At 46.1% G+C, this 18,527-nt stretch overlaps 1 protein-coding gene and 1 long non-coding RNA gene across 2 annotated transcripts in view; one reads left to right on the top strand and one right to left on the bottom strand.

The window, feature by feature from the left end:
* The window catches only part of VLDLR (very low density lipoprotein receptor), a 30,984-nt gene extending 18,459 nt beyond the window's left edge, over window positions 1-12,525 (bottom strand). The window contains exon 1 of the mRNA XM_043486811.1: window positions 12,394-12,525. Coding sequence (XP_043342746.1) covers window positions 12,394-12,475 — 82 coding nt within the window. The 5' untranslated portion in view covers window positions 12,476-12,525. The remainder of the gene's footprint in view (window positions 1-12,393) is intronic.
* The window catches only part of LOC122453011, a 91,127-nt gene continuing 85,025 nt past the window's right edge, over window positions 12,426-18,527 (top strand). The window contains exon 1 of the long non-coding RNA XR_006272910.1: window positions 12,426-12,556. This is a non-coding gene — a long non-coding RNA (uncharacterized LOC122453011). The remainder of the gene's footprint in view (window positions 12,557-18,527) is intronic.

Below are 18,527 nucleotides of genomic sequence, written 5' to 3'. Positions count from 1 at the left end.
GACAGGTGCAGCCTCAGAGGCTGTAACATTGTCGGGGCTGGAGCTGCATGGGCCTCGGGGCAGTGGCTGACAGTAATGAGTTCTTAGCTGAGCCCACACTGTCCACATAAAACTAGATCTCCCAGGCTCTCTTACAGGAGGCATAGCCATGGGATGTTCTGGCTGATGGATGTAAGCAGAAATGGTATATACAATTTCTGGGAAATACCCTCAAAGGGACAGGGGAGCCAGTCTCCTCAATTTTGTTCCTTTCTGGTTCCTGAAAACTAGGCATGGAGGCTGGAATAGTGATCTTGGGTCAATGAAGCCAGACCAAGACATAAGGAATGCAGACTGCCTACAAACTGAGGTGGTGGGGCAGGGGTTCACCTGTGGACTCATTTCTCTCATTTGTTTAAGTCATTTTGTGTCACTCTAATCATGCAGCCAAATCCTAATCCTTTAATGGCATTTCTTGCCCACATTCTATACTGTTACTCATCAATGATATTTCTATGGTGAGCAAAGTAAAGGAGATTTAGAAGAGGTGGCAAGGATAGAGGTGAGGTTAATACATGGCTCCTTGTCTTAGAATTTGAGTCTAATTGGAAAAAGATATGTTTACAAAATAACTCCAAGATAAGATAAAAAGCATGAAGGAAGATATAGTTAAGAGGTGAAGGGAGATCATTTTTTGAAATCTAATTTTTATGTTAGAGTTGATTTACAATGTGTTAGTTTCAGATGTACAGAGAAAGTGACTCAGTTATACATATATCCATTCTTTTTCAGATTATTTTCCCACATAGGTTATTACAGAATATTAAGTAGAGTTCCCTATGCTATACATTAGGTCCATGTTGATTATCTACTTTATATATAGTAGTGTATACATATTAATCCCATATTCCTAATTTATCCCTCCCCCATTTCCCCTGTGGTAACCATAAGCTTGTTTTTAAAGTCTGTGAGTCAATTCTGTAAACAAATTCATTTGTATCAGCTTTTTAGATTCCACATATAAGTGATATCATATGATATTTGTTTTATCTGACTTACTTCACTTAGTATGATAATCTTAAATTCTATCCGTGTTGCTGCAAATGGCATTATTTCCTTTCTTTTTAATAGCTGAGTAATAGTCCATTATATTGGGTTGGCCAAAAAGTTCATCTGGGTTTTTAAAATGAACTTTTTGGCCAACCCAATATACACATATCACATCTCCTTTATCCATTCCCCGTCCATGGACATTTACATTGCTTCCATGTCTTGGCTATTGTAAACAGCACTGCAATGAACACAGGGGTGCATGTAGTTTTTTGAATTATGACTTGCTCCATACATATGCCCAGGAGTGGGACTGCAGGATGATATGGTAGTTCTATTTTTAGTTTTTAAGGTACCTCCATACTGTTTTCCATAGCGGCTGTACCAACTTACATTCCCACCAACAGTGTAGGAGGGTTCCCTTTTCTGCACACCTAAATAAAGGGAAATCATTTTTAACTTAGTGATGCGAGAACAGCAAAACATGGTGAAGCCACACACCTGGATTCTATTTCTCTGAGCCTCAGTTTTCCTGTGCTCAATGGATGAATATAATTCACAGAGTGGCAAGAAAGAACATTTGGAAGTAGGGCACTTAGTTTTTTGCCGGGCATGGGACAGCTAACATTCAGGTGTTTCCTATCATTAGCAGGTTTGTCCTCCTGGAGGATATAATTTCTTTGAGATAAAAGGCAAAGATCTGGTTGCTAAATGCTGATGTACTGCAACTATTCAAGAAAACCAGCCAGTGGAGGCATACAGTTCATGTAGAATCCTTAGGGAGGCCTTCCAAGCAGAAAGCCTTGAGCCTTCCTGCACCTTTCAGCATCTGCAGCTGTGGCATGCAGGAATGAGAACAGATGCTATAGTGACAAGCACAGACTGGGACTCTTGTATTATGTACACAATGCTCTAGTTGGCCTTCCTACTATCAGCTACTCCCTGCTGTCTGGGAGTATTCTAGGCTTTGTGGCTAGTTCCCAGGAAGATTAAAAGTTGGTCCTAGTTTACCATATGGGTGTGTGATTATTTAGGTACTAAATGTGCTCATTTCAAAACTATATGTATCATTCTGCCCTCAAGAGCCTAGTTAAGCTAGGACCCAGATTCAAAGGGGTGTGACTCAATGGCACTTCCTACCTATATTTCATTTTTCACTTTTTAAAACATTTTAATTTTTTGGCCCCACCACATGGCTTGCAGGATTTTAATTTCCTGACCCAGGACTGAATCCAGACCCCAACAGTAAAAGCATTAAGTCCTGACCATTGCACCACCAGGGAATTCTGCCCAGCCCCAGTTTTTTTGGGTTTTTTAAAATTTACAATCTTAACCATTTTTTATTATTTATTCATTTGGATGTTCCCTGACCAGGGACTGAAGCCAAGTGCTGGGGGTATCTGAACCAGGGCCCACTGGCTATTGTGCTTTATCTGTACTACCTCTGAAGGTTGTGGGAGTGGTAAGAATCTACTTTGAGTACTTTATTTGAAAAGTTTAAAAAAAAAAAAAAGAACACTTTATAGTTAGAGAACAGAAATATACATATATGACAGATAAGTCAGGTTGCACTTACAATACCTTTTCAAAAGGTTATCGTTACCAAAAGCTGTTTGGTCATAATGCGAGGCAAACAACATGGAAAAGATAACCATATAATATGACTTGGACAGGACTTTAAAGTAGGCATTAGATGATGGTTTTCCACTTTGGGGTTAGGTACCTGGCAGATCTCTTTAAAAATGAGTCTTGAAGCTACAGATTTTATAGACACTCAAGTTGCTCTGAGATTAAAGATGGGCACACAATAGTCTAAGGCTGGTGTTTAGTCCACTGTCACCTTAAGGAGGCTCTCTGAATGTAACTGTAACATACAAGTAATCAACAGTAACAGATACTGGGCTAAAACCTCAGCAATGTTGCCTCAAGAGTGGCTGTTGAGTGGACTCAGGACAGACACAGGCATTTTCTTAGTGCTTATTCCAATATCTTTAGACAAAAAAGGAGCTTAATTTCTACCTTTTCTTATCTCAGATGTTTCCACTTCACCCAAGCTTCTGCCCAATGGTCGTAAAGCTGTGCTTTACCATAGCACACACGGCTTTCCATCAAGAACGGTAAATAATGGGGTTGGAGTGGAGTATGCTACTAATCAGCCATCCCTGCTTGTTTAAAAGAGGAGCAGGGTTGGGGTGGGGCTGGGTAAAGCTCTCGGACTTTATAAAAGGGTCCCTTCTTTAAAGACAGGAGAAGAAAGATGCTAAGCACCATGGCCATGCCTCAGTTTCTTGTTTCCTAAGCACTTTGTTTTGGGAGATTGCTCCTGGGCAGACAGGGTTCCCTGTGTTAGTCGATCAGTGTCCACCGCTTCGTAACCCCATGGACTGTAGCCCGCCAGGCTCCTCTGTCCATGGGATTTTCCAGGCAAGAATCCTGGAGCGGGTTGCCATTTCCTTCTCCAGGAGATCTTCCCGATCCAGAGATCGAGCCCAGGCATCCTGCATTGCAGGCAGATTCTTTACTGTTTGAGCCACAGGGCTCCCCAGCTCTGTTTAATTCCCTGCGTTGTGCAGGGTGGGGGTAGTGTGGGGGGACAGCTCAGCCACCTGGTTGCAGCACAGTGGGTTTTCTGTCCAGGTTTCCAGAAGATTCTCCCTTTACACCTGTGGTGCCGACCAGGGAAAGCTGCCGTGCAGAGCTCCAGGAGAACTGGAAGCACCAAATGAGTTAAGAAGCTTTTGGTTTGCAAAGCTTTGGGGGATTACAGGATTGTGGCCTTGTAGTCTATTTCCAGCCATGACAGTTAAGTCTCCAGTTCAGTATTATACTTCCATAAAGGGAACAGGGTGAGCTCAAAATCGTTGACACCCAAGGTCTTTTTAATGCTTAGGCTAAGTTAAAGCCAATGATGCCTCAAAAAAATAAGTTATAAGTAGAAGCGCTAGGCATTCTCTATTTCAGGGTCTACTTGCTCAGAAAGGTGAAAAGTCAGAGTAAATGGGATTTTTAGTGGGTTCGTCAAAGTCACGGGGTTCACAAGAATGCTTTTGCAGCATTGAGGTGGTTGAAGTCAGGGGAAAGGCTATGACAGCAGGGAACCAGGGTGTTCTGTCTCTGTTTCAACCAGTATTTCTTTTCAACATCGAAATTTTGTGTAAGAATTTGGAAAGGGTCCTACAGCTTTAAGAAATCAAACAGTCGGACTAGATCTGGGGCTCCTCTCAGCTCTAATACTTAGCATGAACACCCCTGCCTCTTTGGGCCAGGGGGTTGGAAGTCACTTCGACCTAGTCATCCACATGGCTGTTTACATTTGTAATGACTGAATGCCCAGAAACACTGAAGATTTCCTTGCTTATTGTCACACGGTTGATATCAGACTCGACAAATGGGAGCCTTGCTTATTACCTAAATAGGTAACGTTGTTACCCAGATATGCTGGCATTTCACTGGCTCCAAGAACCTCAGGGGTTTTCATGTATTTAACAGGCAGCCTGCTGTTGTTGTCTAATTGTCCCTGCAAGGGTTAATATGGAAGAACAGTATGTAAGCTTTCGGAAAAAAACTGTATAGATCTTATGCCAAGCTTTCCAAATGGGCCAGAGTTCTCTGTAGGGCTCCAGGTGGCACCTTTGCAGGAGCCGTCCTAAAGAAACGCCCACAACAAAGAGATGTTTCTGTGTCAGGCTCAGACACGAACTTCACTTTGTACAGAGGGGCTGCGGCTGCCGCGCTGCTGGAACTAGCAAGGCCACATGTTCCCATCTCTCACAGGCCTCCCATGGCTGAGCACACGGGTGTTATCACCTCCTGGGATTTCTTCAGTCCATTTGTTTTGGCACTTCTGGGGCCGCCAAGGGCATTTATTTTTAGTTGAGCTCACTTCTACCACTTGCCACTTGAACGCCAATCTTTCTATTCTTAGGCTAAAACTCGTTTTAGGACAAGTAGCTTTCCAAGTCAGCAAAGAAGTTTTCCTCCAAGGGAAGAGGGTTAGTAAGAGGAACTGAGAAAGAGGGTCTGAGCTGTGTTCTGGCCTTTAAGTCAGTCTCTGAGAATCAGGAGGGATCCACTAAACACTGTGAAGTAATTAGTTTAATCCTTCTGATTCACTCAGTCCTACAGTTCAATTGTCAGTTTCCCTATTTACAGTGGATTGAGATGATCTTGAGAATCATGGATAAATAACGAATTTTTTTTGTTTGTTTTTTTACTGTTAGCCAAACACTACTCTAAGACCTAATAATACACTGTCAAAACTACCATTCCCCTTTTACACATCAGGGAAGCTGTTTGGAAAAGGGAAGGACAGTACTTGCCAAGATCACCTTGGGCAGAACTAGAATTTGAACCTGGGTAGTCTGACTCCGGACACCATGTGACTGAGCATGCATACCAACAAGCGCACCTGACCAGGACCACTTCCTTCCAGAATATTCTGCTGACTTGTGATCTGGGTAGTAGTGTCAGTTTAAATTAATCCAGAATGAGGTAGTATCACTTGTCAGGCTGACCCTATCCTAACACAGCCTTATAGTTGAGACAGAGCCCTCGCTCCCTATTTTGATTTTTAAAAAAATGCTGCCTCAGTATCTCCTACAGGTCTTTTCCCTGAGAACCACAGTGCTTGGATTTCTGGTCTAGAATGAGCAAAGGCCCTCCTGATACATTTGGGAAGTTACTCATTTTGTGGGTGGGAAAAGTCAGTGTTTCTCAAGGTCAAGTTGGTATCAGAAGCCTGCCAAGGACTTGTTAAAACACCATGTGCCCCCACACCAGAGATTCTGGTTTGGGAGGTCTAGTGTGGGGCCTGAGTTTGCATTTCTGTTGAGTTCCCAGAGGATGTTGACGCTGCTGGTTCCTGCCCACACTTTGAAGCCACTGCGGGAAGGTCAGGAGGCTAAGATTCTACCCACGAGCCAGAGACAACTTTGACCACTTCATTCTCAGGGCTGCACTCTACAGTACCCACCCAGAAGCCCTTAGGCACATCTCTAGGTGGACATAGGTGACAACAGTCAATCTAACAACAGACATTATGATGACATCCCCGATGTACGCCTTTATGCGATTAGGTAAAATCTACCTAGATACCATGAAGGCATGTGCAGTGAAGAGGTTCTTCTAAAAATCCATCTTCCCCTCCCCCTGTGCCCCATCTTTGATTGATCCACTGCTTACTCTAAATCAGTAGTTCAATAACAAGCCCAGATTTTCTTCTCCCCTGGAGTTTTGCCATCAAGCGCTGGGTGTGTCCAAACTCTCACCTAATCTAAACTGGTCTCCTGTTCCTCTGCCTCCAGGCTGCCACGATCTCTCTTCACATCAAAATGGTGGACCAGGCAGCCGAGGAAGGCCCAGAATGCAAGGGATGGGATCCCTGGCAGGCTTCTCATTGGCTCCAGGATTGAGTCTGGTTCCCTACCCATGTTCCCCAGCTTTCCCATCTTGCTTACCACCCCACTCAAATGTCATCCTTGAACGATATCTTCAAGTCCTTTCTTGACCAACTTGGGGGCAGTTTGGCTGCTTTCTCATCATCTCCTGTGCCTGTCACATAGCTCTCACATACTGGGATGTCCTCACCTACCTGTTTCCATTTCTACAGATGGAGATCCCTCCAGGCAGGGCCTGCAAGGTGTCTTTGTATCTTGGGACCTGGTGCCTGACATCGAAAGATTCTTTAGGCACTAGTGGGTATTCCCTGACGCATCTGCTGATTTATTAGTTCACTAATGAAACTGGTCTGAACTACAGGCTTCCCCACCCCCCACAGCATTCTTTCCAGGTTTTCCGAGCTTGAAACCAAGTGTGAGCAGTTGTTTTACTAGCTAGAATATTCTGAAAGACTCTTAGGTTTCAAAGGCCACAGTTCCCTATGCCTACAAGAATACTTTCACCTCATCTTCATGATACTTTCTCATGCAGCGTCAGCAGGATGAATGTGTCAGTGTAGGCACACCAGCCTTATTTCCACACGAGCAGAGAGGTTCCAACACAGCATGCAGGGCAAGTTAGCAGCGGCACACTGTTAGAAATTTCAGGGATTTTTATCTCTGACAGATTTTAGCATTCTTTGGTAATGGTAGCAGGCATACATTGTCGTTGGAGTCCTATTACCTTTGTAGGATCATCTGCAGAGATGGAATGAAAGAGTCTAAGTTTTTGGTAGTTTCTGAGAAACTTCATAAGCTGTGACCCACGTGATGTGTGGGACCTCCAGCAATTCTCAGCTGTTACCTGCCTCTTTTATGATTAAGTCTTAACCACTGGGTCTGCTTGCTCCCATCTAGAGCTGCTATCCAGGCTGTCTTTGGATCACAGACTTCCTGGTTTGACTTCCCGACTAGACTAATGAAAGAAGAGCCCAATGCCCTGGTCATTGTGTCCCCTATGTCTGGTGCTCTATGGCATATGGTGGGCACTCAGTAAATGGAGGCCACGTGGTTTTGAGCAGGTGGACAAAGAAGGCTGGCATCAATCTACCCCCTACTTAGTGAATCTACGGATTAGTTAATAACTTAGACCTTGGGAAGGTGTCTTAAGAAAACTAAAGATGAGAGGTTGTTTATAAAACAGAAACCTTATTTACTCATGGTATCGGGGGGAAGAATTATAACATGAAGTATTTAATTTCCAAACATCTATCACCAAGGTTTTTATCATCTCCCTTGCTTGTCAAATTGCAGGCCCCACTGGATACCCCACCCCACTCCCTACCACAGTCACCTCATCGAAATATATAAAGGCAACCAGGTAGTAATGCCAACTCAGATGACCCAAGCGAGTGGCAAGGTCAACCACTCTAACCAGTGGTCCTGTCCTGCAGTTCTGCCCCCAAAGTTATCTTTTTAAATACAGGGCCATGAATACCCTTTCCCAGCTCCACCCACCCATGTAGCATTTTTAAAGTACAAAGTGGGCAAAGGCTGTCTTAGCAAAGAGTAAGCCATTTCTAGCCACATCTCTGTATTTGCTCTCTCAGCATCCAGCAGGCATTCTCTTATTAACTTAGAGTCCACAAACAGTCAACAGGCCCAAACTTTTTCAGAAAACTTCACATGAAGAGGAAAGTGTGCTAACTTTATGGGATCACCTGCCATCTCATTTATTCCCTGCAGTTCATCTAGTCTATCTAAGCATCATAAGGTATCTAATGGTATCTAATAGCATCATTGCAAGTGAAAGTGAAAAAGTTGCTTAGTCGTGTCCGATTCTTTGCGACCCCATGTCCATGGGATTCTCCAGGCAAGAATACTGGAGTGGGTTGCCATTTCCTTCTCCAGAGGATCTTCCTGACACAGGGATCGAATCCAGGTCTCCTGCACTGTAGGCAGACTCTTCACTGTCTGAGCCACCATGGGCTCAATACCATCATTAAGTGGTATTAATGATGTTTAGAATTTCTCCTGCAAACCAACAGAAGAACTTAGCAAAGAGACACCAATTTAGACTGAAATAATGCAGAGTGAAACTGAGATAATTTTCAGTTACAAAGCCAGATCTTCCCAGAACTAAGTCATTCTCTGCCCTTTCCTGTTTGTTTCGTGACTAAGTCATGTCTGACTCTTTGCAACCCGACGGACTGTAGCCTGCCAGGCTCTTCTGTCCATGGGATTTCCCAGACAAGAATACTGGAGTGGGTTGCTGTTTCCTTCTCCAGGGGTTCTCTGCCTTTAAGTCCTATGAAAAGCTATTAATTTCCAGATTTCCGAGCCAGACAACTCTTTAGACGGGCCACACAACTGCCCTGGACCACTTACTTCTGCTCATCAGGTACATCCCGTCCATCACTTCTGCCCAACATATTCTTGAACTCTTTGTCATGAAAGCAGTCTCTGTGCTGTGACCTAAGCACAGACAGGAACAAACTAAGCAGTTCAGAGTCTAACCACTTGGACAGCAGCTGTATTAGCCCATGCTGAGAAATGCTTCTAAGGCAGAAAGTTTGATCATAAACTTATGGTCCTTATCATAGTCCTTTAAGGGATTTAATTTTGCACAGACTAGTATGTGAAGGTGGTTTTCCAAAGAAAGGTCAGTATCCAAAGTAAATTTAATTATGACTTGAAATTGTACAGGTGACTGCCTAAATTTGAATATTATTCCCTCTACTGAGAGGGACAACTTTATTCACATTCTGTAAGCACTAGAAAATGGTCTAAATAGTTAATCTCCATTATTTCTAGGCTGTGCCCCACGTCTTCTGGTGTCTAGATCAAAACCTGAAGCCATACAGCTGGAGGGCTATGTGCTCCCTTAATCTTCTGGCCGTGTTCTGCTCTAAGAGTTCTTGCTCTTGGTCAGTTTGACACTCCTCCTGGAACAGAAGGGGCTTGTGACTATTTTTCACCTCTTCTAGAATTGCAACAAAATTACTCAAGTGAAATGGAGTTTATGGTTATCCGATTTTTAAAAAGGCAGAAGCACTTCCTTTGAGCATGTAGGTGGTTATAATTAAAATATGCAGGATGCTTATACTGATGTCCTGATATCTGGCAGCTCTATTGAACTTGGCCTTTTATATAAATGCTTTAGGAACCTAGGGACTCAAACAGTTTGAGTAAAGAATCAAAATGACTTAGGGCAGGTAGGCAGGTACATAGCTAAATGTCACGTGAAGTGGGCAGTAGGGCGATCTGGGGAACAGTGCCGCTCCAGACCACTGGTGGCTGTCACTGCCAAGGAAAGCTTGATTGGTGACACTCCTTGAAAGAGTCCCTGCTCACATGCTTACTCTGATCTAGATGAGGACTGTGGTCATTGTCACGTCTTCTCTTGGTGCTATCTGGGTAAGTCAGATTTATTTTTCCCCAGCCCTCTGCTCTCCTATCCCTTCAGGTACTGCCAATTTCACCAACCCACTCCCCACAATGGAAGTTCTGCCTACTCTTTTGTTGGTAGCTATCCTTATCTGAATAGCTCTCACAAAACCTTAGTTCTTCTAGGCTCTGGCTTTAATGAATATATGGTACTCCAGACCCTAATCTTGATTATCTAAGCTGGAGGAAAATGCCCTACAGTTCCCAGGGTTGGTTGGTTGGTTGGTTTTTCCCCCATATCAGGTATACTCTATTATTTAGCCTAACTTAAGTTTTTTTTGCCAAAGTCTTTGAGCACTCCTGCCCTGTCCTAGAGTATTTTAGACCAGCATCATGAGTATGTTTGGGGCAGATTGTAGAAGACCAGGGTCAAAAAGTCAGGCCACATGCCTTGGGGCTTTGAACTTCAGACAGGAGCGAGTCTGGGTTAGTTCAGGTCAATATCTACCTCAGCCAACCCCAAATTTCCTCCAGTTCAGAAAAGATGTGTCTCCTTTCCTTTGGAGAATTTAAGTTTTGCATGGGCTTCTATTCTCCACTGTTCATGGCTTGTCACGTTATTTCACATGTGACTTAGAGGAGCAAAAGGGATGCTTACCTACCTGATACAAGGTGGCTATAAGGCTTCAACTAACTAACTTTGACAATTTAGGTGAATTCCTAGCATTCTTTAGGATAAACTCCAATGAAAAGTTATTATATATTAAAAGTATATGAACAGAACACACAGCAAAAATGAATCATCTCTCCCACCTCCCTGGAGCACCATCAGTAGATTCTGGTGTATCTTAATCTTTGAAATGATATGAAAGGTGTAATGCAAGTCATGGCACTACTCTGAGAAATCGTTTAGTAAGTTAGTATTGCTCATCCATTAATGATTAATGTTAGAGTCTGAAAACTTTCAAAAGCAGGGCTTTCCCAAGCTCTGTCTGGTTACACATCAGAGGCCATCTTCACTGCACACACGCCTTTTTCAAGGAGTCCAGGCAAGGGAAAGAGTTTGAGAGGGCAGTCCATTGGAGCCTGTCCATTTTTCACGTTCCCTTAAAGATAACATTTCTCAAGCTGCTAAATTACCAGTCCGTGGAGTCACGTGACCAACCTAACCGTGATCAGGCTGCCAGCCAATCGCAGAGTGCAGAAAAGCCCGTCCCAGCTTCTCACGCTCGGGACAGTCAGAACCTAAGGGCAGGGGGGCCTTTGGAGGCTCAACCTCCCCCCGCCCCAAGTACTGCTTGAGGGGCTGCTTGACCACACACTTTAAAGTTAGCTCTCACTTTAGGAGACTCGTGACTGCAGGCTGGCAGGCCTCCCAAGCCACCGGGCGACAGGAGCTAGGGACTCTGGAGTGGGTACTTAGGGCGCGGGCCGTTTTCCGTCCCAACTCCCCAAAGCTGGCGAGCCAGCCCCTTGGTATCAGGTCGAGATTGCTTCGGGGACCCGCCAGGATTTTCACCGAATCCTCTAAGAAGGGCTTCCTGTCGCCTGCCTGGGAAAGTTGCGCGGCCCCAAGTGTGAGCGTGGTTGAGGACAGGGCTCCAGGCCCAGTGCGGTAGACCCTGGGGACCCGAGAGCAGTACCCCCACCACCTGCAAACCACAGTCATACACCAGCTCTCCCAGATCCCGCGCTACTCCCTCTGATCTATTGTTTAGAATGAGGACTAATTACAGTCGCCAGATTAGGGCTCGATTCCTCTCGAGGAAATCTCACCGGGAACGAGGCTCAGCAAACTAACCTGATTAAGTCTCCGTTCCACTCCCCTCCCCCGTTCAGCTCTCCTGGAGACCCTAGAGGTTTATGATCGCGGCCCAAAGAGTGGAAAGGGGAAGAGGGGGAAACATCTAGAGGGGAGTCCTATTTCAAGCCTCACTCGTCCTCTAACCCTCACTCCAGAGGCGGCCCGGTGCCCGGGGAGTCGCAGTCCGGGTGCGCAAGCTGTGCACTTCTCGCCGCTCGCCGGAGACACTCGGCCGCAGCCCACCGAACGTACGCCCCCTCACCGCCGCTGGGGACTCCAGCGCGGGTCGGCACGCGGCGCCCCGCGTCCCCAAAAGCGCCCTCCCTCATCCGCCGCCCACTCCCAACCTCCCTGGAAGTCAGAGGAGCATGCCCGGGGCTGCAGCGCCCGTCTCGGCCCACCCGGCCCTCTGCCTCCTTCCTAACACTCCGCCTGGCAGAGGAGATACAACCATTGTTCAAAGGCTTAGAATCCCACATCACCCATCTCCGGCCCAGCGGAGTGAAAAACGAGACGGCAGAGGCCTGAGCAGAAGAAGCGGAAGGGAATGAAGACTAGTTCGGGAGAGGCGTTAGGACACCCCAAACCCCACTGTCCGCCCCCCCCCCCCCAAAGAGCCGCGGTGCTGACAGCCCAGAGGCGCCACCAGGGTGGGGAGGGAGAGCAGGCGACGAGAGCGGAGAGGCGCCTCCTAGGAGCGGGGTGGGGGGAGGTGGGCCAAAGGAGACCCGCGCCTTGGGGCCCCCTGGCGCCCCGGCTGGGTCCCGGCAGCCCGCGGAGGGGCGCGTCCTCACTCACCGGCTCCGGTGGCGCCGCTCTCCCGGGGCGCCCAGCACAGCGCGAGCAGCAGCCAGAGCGCCCAGCGCGCGGACGTGCCCATGGTGCCCGCCTGGATGGTGCTGCCGCCGCCGCCGCTCGCTCCGCACAACAAGTTACCAGCCCTTCGGAAAGGAGGAAGGAGGTGGGGGCGGGGAGGGAGGAGGGGAAGGGGGAGGAGGGGAAGGAGTTCGAAAGGGGGGGAAGGGGGCAGGGAAGAAGAGGGCACCCCCTCCCCTACAACTTGCACGATCTCCGCCCCCCCCCCCCCCCCCACCAGCCAACCCACCCGCCTACCCACCTCCCCGGGCTGCAGCAGCAGTCGAGCCGAGCCCGCGGGCAGAAAATAATGCAGGCGCTGCAGAGGAGCGGAGGGAAGAGGAGGGGAGAAAGGCAGAGGGGGTGGGGAGCCGAGAGCGGAGAAGACCGAAGAGAGAGGAGCCGGCCGCGGAGAACCCACACTGGTGGCGGCTGGAGCGCGGGGTGAGGAGCGAGGAGGGGGCAGGAGGGGGAGTGGTCAGCGGGGCGGGCGCGGCGGCTTCAGCCCTCCTCCCCCTCGACGCGCTCCTCTTATAAGCTCCCGGCCGGCAGGTGCCTGCGCCGGGGGTGTGTGTGAGTTTGCGTGCGGGTGTGAGCGTAAGTGGCCGTGGCCGTGGCCGCCGCTGCTGCCACCCGGACTGCTCCCGGAGCCGGCTGCTCCGCGCGTCCGCCGGGAGCTCACGGGGGCCCGGGGCGGCCTCTGGTTGGCTCGCGCGCCGCCCTCGCCTCCAATCCCCGGTGCCTGCCCTAATTTCCTGATCCAGGGAACCTGCCGCCGCAGCAGCGGTGCGCTCCCTACAGTCGTTACTGTACCTTCCCGGCAGCCGCCAACAGTAAAGGCAGCAGCAGCAGTTAGCACTGATGCAACTACTGAGGCTGTTGCCACCGCCTTCCCACTAACGGGGCTTACAGCCCGGGGAGGGGGACTTGCAGCTTCCAGGGGCAACAAGCATCTCTCTATACCACCCTCTCCTGCACCCCAAAGAGAGGCTGGTACTAGGAGGCTGGTAGGTAGCTTCTTCCGTGGGTCTCCTCTCCGTTTCAAAGTGATGAAGAGGAGTGGATCTAAACGTTTGGGGTACTCTGATGTGGGGTTGGGGCTGCCTGTCTCAGTTGAACGCTGAGATGCCATTTTTGCTTGAGAAAAAAAATTCAGTGTGTCTTTAAGTGGGAGCGTGTGTGTAAGGAGAGTGCTCGTGGTTGTGGTTTGTCCTCTGTAATAGAGTGGGACTAAAATAACCCAGCCTGGGATGAGGAGCAGAGCTGAACGCTAGTGCCACTCTCCATTCTCTCATCAACGATTATAGTTAATTGCTAATTGCACAAATGATAGTTGGAGGGCCTGTAATTAAAAGCTTAACCTTTTCTTGTTTGGGGGAGGGGAAACCCGTAGGTTTATTCCTCTTGATATAGTTTGCAACATTCAATTACAAGGCTTACGGAAAGAAAAAAGGAAGCAAAGGCAAGACTTCTGTAAAGGATTGAATCCTGTTTTGTGTCTGGCAATACTGGCTTTTTGTGTGTACTTTGGTTTTCTTGCTCAATTTCCCCTGCTTGTCCCTATCTAACCAGACTGGGAGGACACATGGAGCTATTTCACCTTCTTAAATAAAGGGTATATATGCATGTGTGTGTGTGTGTGTGTGTATGTGTATACATATATATATATATATATAGAAATTTATTTTTGACTGTGCTGGGTCTTCTTTGCTGCACAGTGGTTTTTTCTCTAGTTGTGGTCGTGGGCTTCTCATCTCGGTACCTTCTGTTGTGGAGCATGGACTCTAGGGCACGCAGGCATCAGTAGTTGTGGCACACCAGGTTAGTTGTCTCCCCCATCCATGTGGAATCTTCCCAGACCAGGGATTCAACTGGTGTCTTCTGCATTGGCAGGCGGATTCTTTACCTTTGGACCACCAGGGAAGCCCTGAGTTAATATATATTTTTAAAAGTTTTGATCTCCGGTGACTCAAACTCTGCCCATTTCGATAGGACCAGCTCTGACTATTCTGTTGATGATATGAGAAGTAGAGGGGTCCTGCCTAGCTGCATTCCTCTTGTCTTAGTGCTCCAAGGCATTTGTCAAGGCTAACCATTAGATGGGATGTTTATGAGAAACTTACTGTATCCAGGGGATGGAGAGGACAATTCCAGGTCAGAGTACACTTTGCCGGGACCAGAGGATACCCAGATTGTGACTGGTCAACATGAAGGGGCTTAACTCTATGTATTGGAATAGATGTACACTACAGTTCATTTTGAACTCTATTTTGCTCATCCTTGGTTATACATTTGATACCCACTGCAGCAGACACACTTGTGTTGCCTGTGAAATTGAGCTGAACTCTGCTTTATGCCATTAGTAGTAAAGATGCATGCAAGGCATTAAGGGATGATGGTAAAAGAGGTGTGTGGCCATTTCAATAATCTCAGGGTTCTGAAAGACCATGTGATAGTGAGCTATGTCACTGACAGGAGAAGAAAGGTGGTGGAGGGGATGCGTGGAAGAAATATGAAAAGGTACAACATTAATATAGTTATGCGGCTTTTAGTATTTTATTAATACTCAGAGCTAAATATATATACTATAAGATGAACACTGATATGGTATAATAAGGTTTACCTTTGACAAACACATTATACTTTCTATATCTCCAAAGGATATAAACAAACTGTTGGTGAATTTAGCTGCGGCTCTATATGCAATCCTGCAGCTCTCTTGTTGAACCCAAAGGAAGCATAACTTTCACTGGCTGTGTCACTTGGGCAAGTCTCAGTACCTCACTGTGCCTGCCTTCTGACCTACAAACAGAACACAAAACCAGCTCACATAGTCAGAGTGCCCTGTGGCCTCGAGGGCCAGCTCTCTGCAAAGTGCTGATTAATGGAAGGATAGGTTGTCAGGAAGAGTGAATTTGATGAACTTAGAAAGTAACCAAATAACCAGAGATGAATTTATCATGAGTGGAGACAGGTGTAGTTTAGCTAGATAGGCTCAGGGAGGTTGATGCTGCTGGATTCAGAGCCTTCAGGTAAATGCACAGGCAACCCCATTCCCACAATCCACCACGTTCATTCATTTGTTGAAGCAACAAATGCTGAAGCAACATACACTGAGCATCCCTGGGTAGCAGGTACTGTGCTAGGCAGTGGGTATGCAGAGATGCTTCTTGGGTGAAGCTCAGGATCTGGTGGGGAGGCAAAGAAACTGCCATGATTGTAATACCCTGTGCATAGCACATGCTTAGGCTTCAAGGTGTTGTAAGGTTAAAAAGAAAGAGTAGCTAATAGACTGGTGTAGAAGGGAATCAGAAAAGGCTTTCCAGAGCACTTGTCTCTGAGCTGAAATCATATTTTTACCAAACAATTCCAGTTCTCTTTACTGCTGGTCACATGATAAGATTGCACTTTCTGGCTTCCATAGAGTTAGGTGGGGCTGAAAGACCAATTTTGGCCAGTTATTTGTGAGCAGAAGTTCTAAGGTGCCACTTCTGGCCTGGAGCATTTAATGGGACTTGCATGAAACCTTCTCTTTTAATCTGCATGCTGACCAGAAGTGCTCAAGAAGTGGCTGCTCCATGAGCCTGGCCTCTGAATGACTAGATTGAGTAGCTCTCTGCTGTCTGCATGTCGCTGGCCATGGTCATATAGAGTAGAGGTCAGTAAATGGCCAGTGACCTGTTTTTGGATGACCTTTGAATGAGAATGGTTTTTGCATTTTAAAAAAGAGTTATACAAAAAAATGTAGAAGAAAATGCAACAGAGATTGTACGTTGCTCACAAAGTGTTAAATGTTTACCATCTGAGTCTTTTGAGAAAAAACTGGCTACCTCCTGACACTGAGTGAGAAGTAAACCTTTGTTGTCTTTATTTAGTGAGCTTTTCTTACCTCAGCATGGCCTCTTGTTAGCTTGAGTGATATTCTGGGTGAAGGAAGACCCTGGTGCATGGAGGGAACAAAGGCAAAGGGCATCAAGTGCTGAAGGAAATTCAAGGGCTTCTGAATAGTTGCATGTTGGGGTTCCAGTCGGCTAATAGCGGGAAGTAGGGCTAAGGAAGAAAGGCAGGGACTGGATTTTGAAAATGTGTATGTAATGCCAACACTTTTATTTTTTTTGCATTAAAAATATCTTTTTATTTTTAAAACTGTATTTGTTTGGGCTGTACCAAGTCTTAGTTGTGGTGTGTGGAATCTTTAGTATGTGGCATGTAGGATCTAGTTCCCTGACCAGGGATTGAACCCAAATCCCTACATCGGGAGCACAGAATCTTAACCAGTGCACCACCAGGGTAGTTCCCCCCAAATCTTTTTTTTTTCAATTAAAGTGTAGTTGATTTTGGAGAAGGAAATGGCTGCCCACTCCAGTATTCTTGCCTAGGAAATCCCATGGAGTGTGGTGGGCTACAGTCCATGGGGTCACAAAGAGCTGGACGTGACTTGGTGACCTAGCACACACACATAGTTGATTTACAATGCTGTTTTAGTTTTAGGTGTATAGCAAAGTGACTCAGTTATACATATATATGAGAATACATGTATATTCTTTCCCAGATTCTTTTCCATTTTAAATTGTTATATTAATTAAATATAGTTCTCTGTGCTGTATTGTATGTCCTTGCGCATCTATTTTTTTATTTAGCAGTGCATATCTATTCATTCCACACTCCTGATTTATTTATGCCCTGCCCAACCCCTTTCATGCCAACATTTTTGACTTGACCCTGTAGTCCATGATGAGGACTTGCAATGGATTTTCTTTTTTCCCCCATTAAAAAAAAAAAAAATTCTTTAAGTTATACAGTTTACTGTGGAGCACTTATAAAATATAGAGAAAAACTACTTTTTTTTTTTTTTTTTAAAAACTACTTTTAAAATATACTTTCAGTACCCAGAGATGCTGTTAACATGTCTATTTCTTTCCTTTTAAAAACATTTTTAGTTATATCCTCAGGTCACGGGGTTGTATTGACATTATTATAATTGGTTCAGTTATGCCTGTTTTTACTTGTTGATTTACCTTTGCAAAACCAAAGCCCAGTATTTGTGAGCCCAGTACTGCCTCCAAGAAATAGAATATTGACAGTAACAGACATCTATCCAGGCATGTCCCCACCTCATAAGCCTTCTCCCTGGAGGGAAACCACTATCGTGATAGATTGTGATGAGATTCTAGACATTCAGTGTGTTTTAGAAAGTTCACTCTGGTGTGAAGTGGTCTGTTGAGTGACTCCTTTGGGAAGCAGGGTACAATAAGACTAGAGGAAGAACAGTTAGAGGCCCTGGTAGTAAGGGAAGACACCGAGAAAAAACAAGAAGAAGCCATTACTTGCAGTCAGAAATACTTGCATAATTCTTTCATGCGATTTTTCTCCCCAGTTCTCTGGATGTAGCTTTTAGAACAGTATTTTCCAGCCACGGTCAATCCATAAGAATCCCTGGCAATGTGTGTTAAATGTGTAGATTCTCAGGCCCCTCTCTCAGAGACCCTGACTCCATAGATCCAGTGTGGAGCCCAAGAAGCTGTATGTGTAACCTTGCTCCAGGCGACTCTTAGGATCAGCAATGATTAAGAAACCTTCCTAAAGAGTGTCTTCTTCAATGCAAGTCTTAACTGCCAAATAGTTTTACCTCTCTCACACCTGTGTGTATAGATTTGTCCAATTTTCCCATGGAGAGTGGGTTAAGGCCCACAGGCAATGGGAGGGTTAGTGTTGGGTTTTTCTTTTACTTCAAACCCTGGAAACTAACAAATACAGGAGTCATCTTCAAGCCCTCTTGCTAGACTGAAGCTCTGATTACTGTTTTCTACCTCAGAGCCTCACCATAGGAAGTAAGAAGTGAAATGAACTGTCACTTCTGGAGCATTCTCCATCTAAAGTATCTTGATGGTAACTTTGCAGACCTCCACCTCACCATTTTCTAACGGTGTGGAGGCCAGTGAATTAAATGGGACCCATCCCTCTCTAGGCTTCCAGGTAGGATCTGCTGGTTTTAAACCAGTGGCTTATAAATTTTAGCTTTCGTGAGAGTCACCGGAGGACTGGTTAAAACACGAATTGCTAGGCTCCATCCCAGA

This window comes from Cervus canadensis, chromosome 14 (genome assembly GCF_019320065.1).
Source record: "Cervus canadensis isolate Bull #8, Minnesota chromosome 14, ASM1932006v1, whole genome shotgun sequence".
Lineage (NCBI taxonomy): Eukaryota > Metazoa > Chordata > Mammalia > Artiodactyla > Cervidae > Cervus > Cervus canadensis.
Note: the sequence above shows the minus strand (reverse complement) of the source record. Positions and strands in the feature narration are given on the sequence as shown.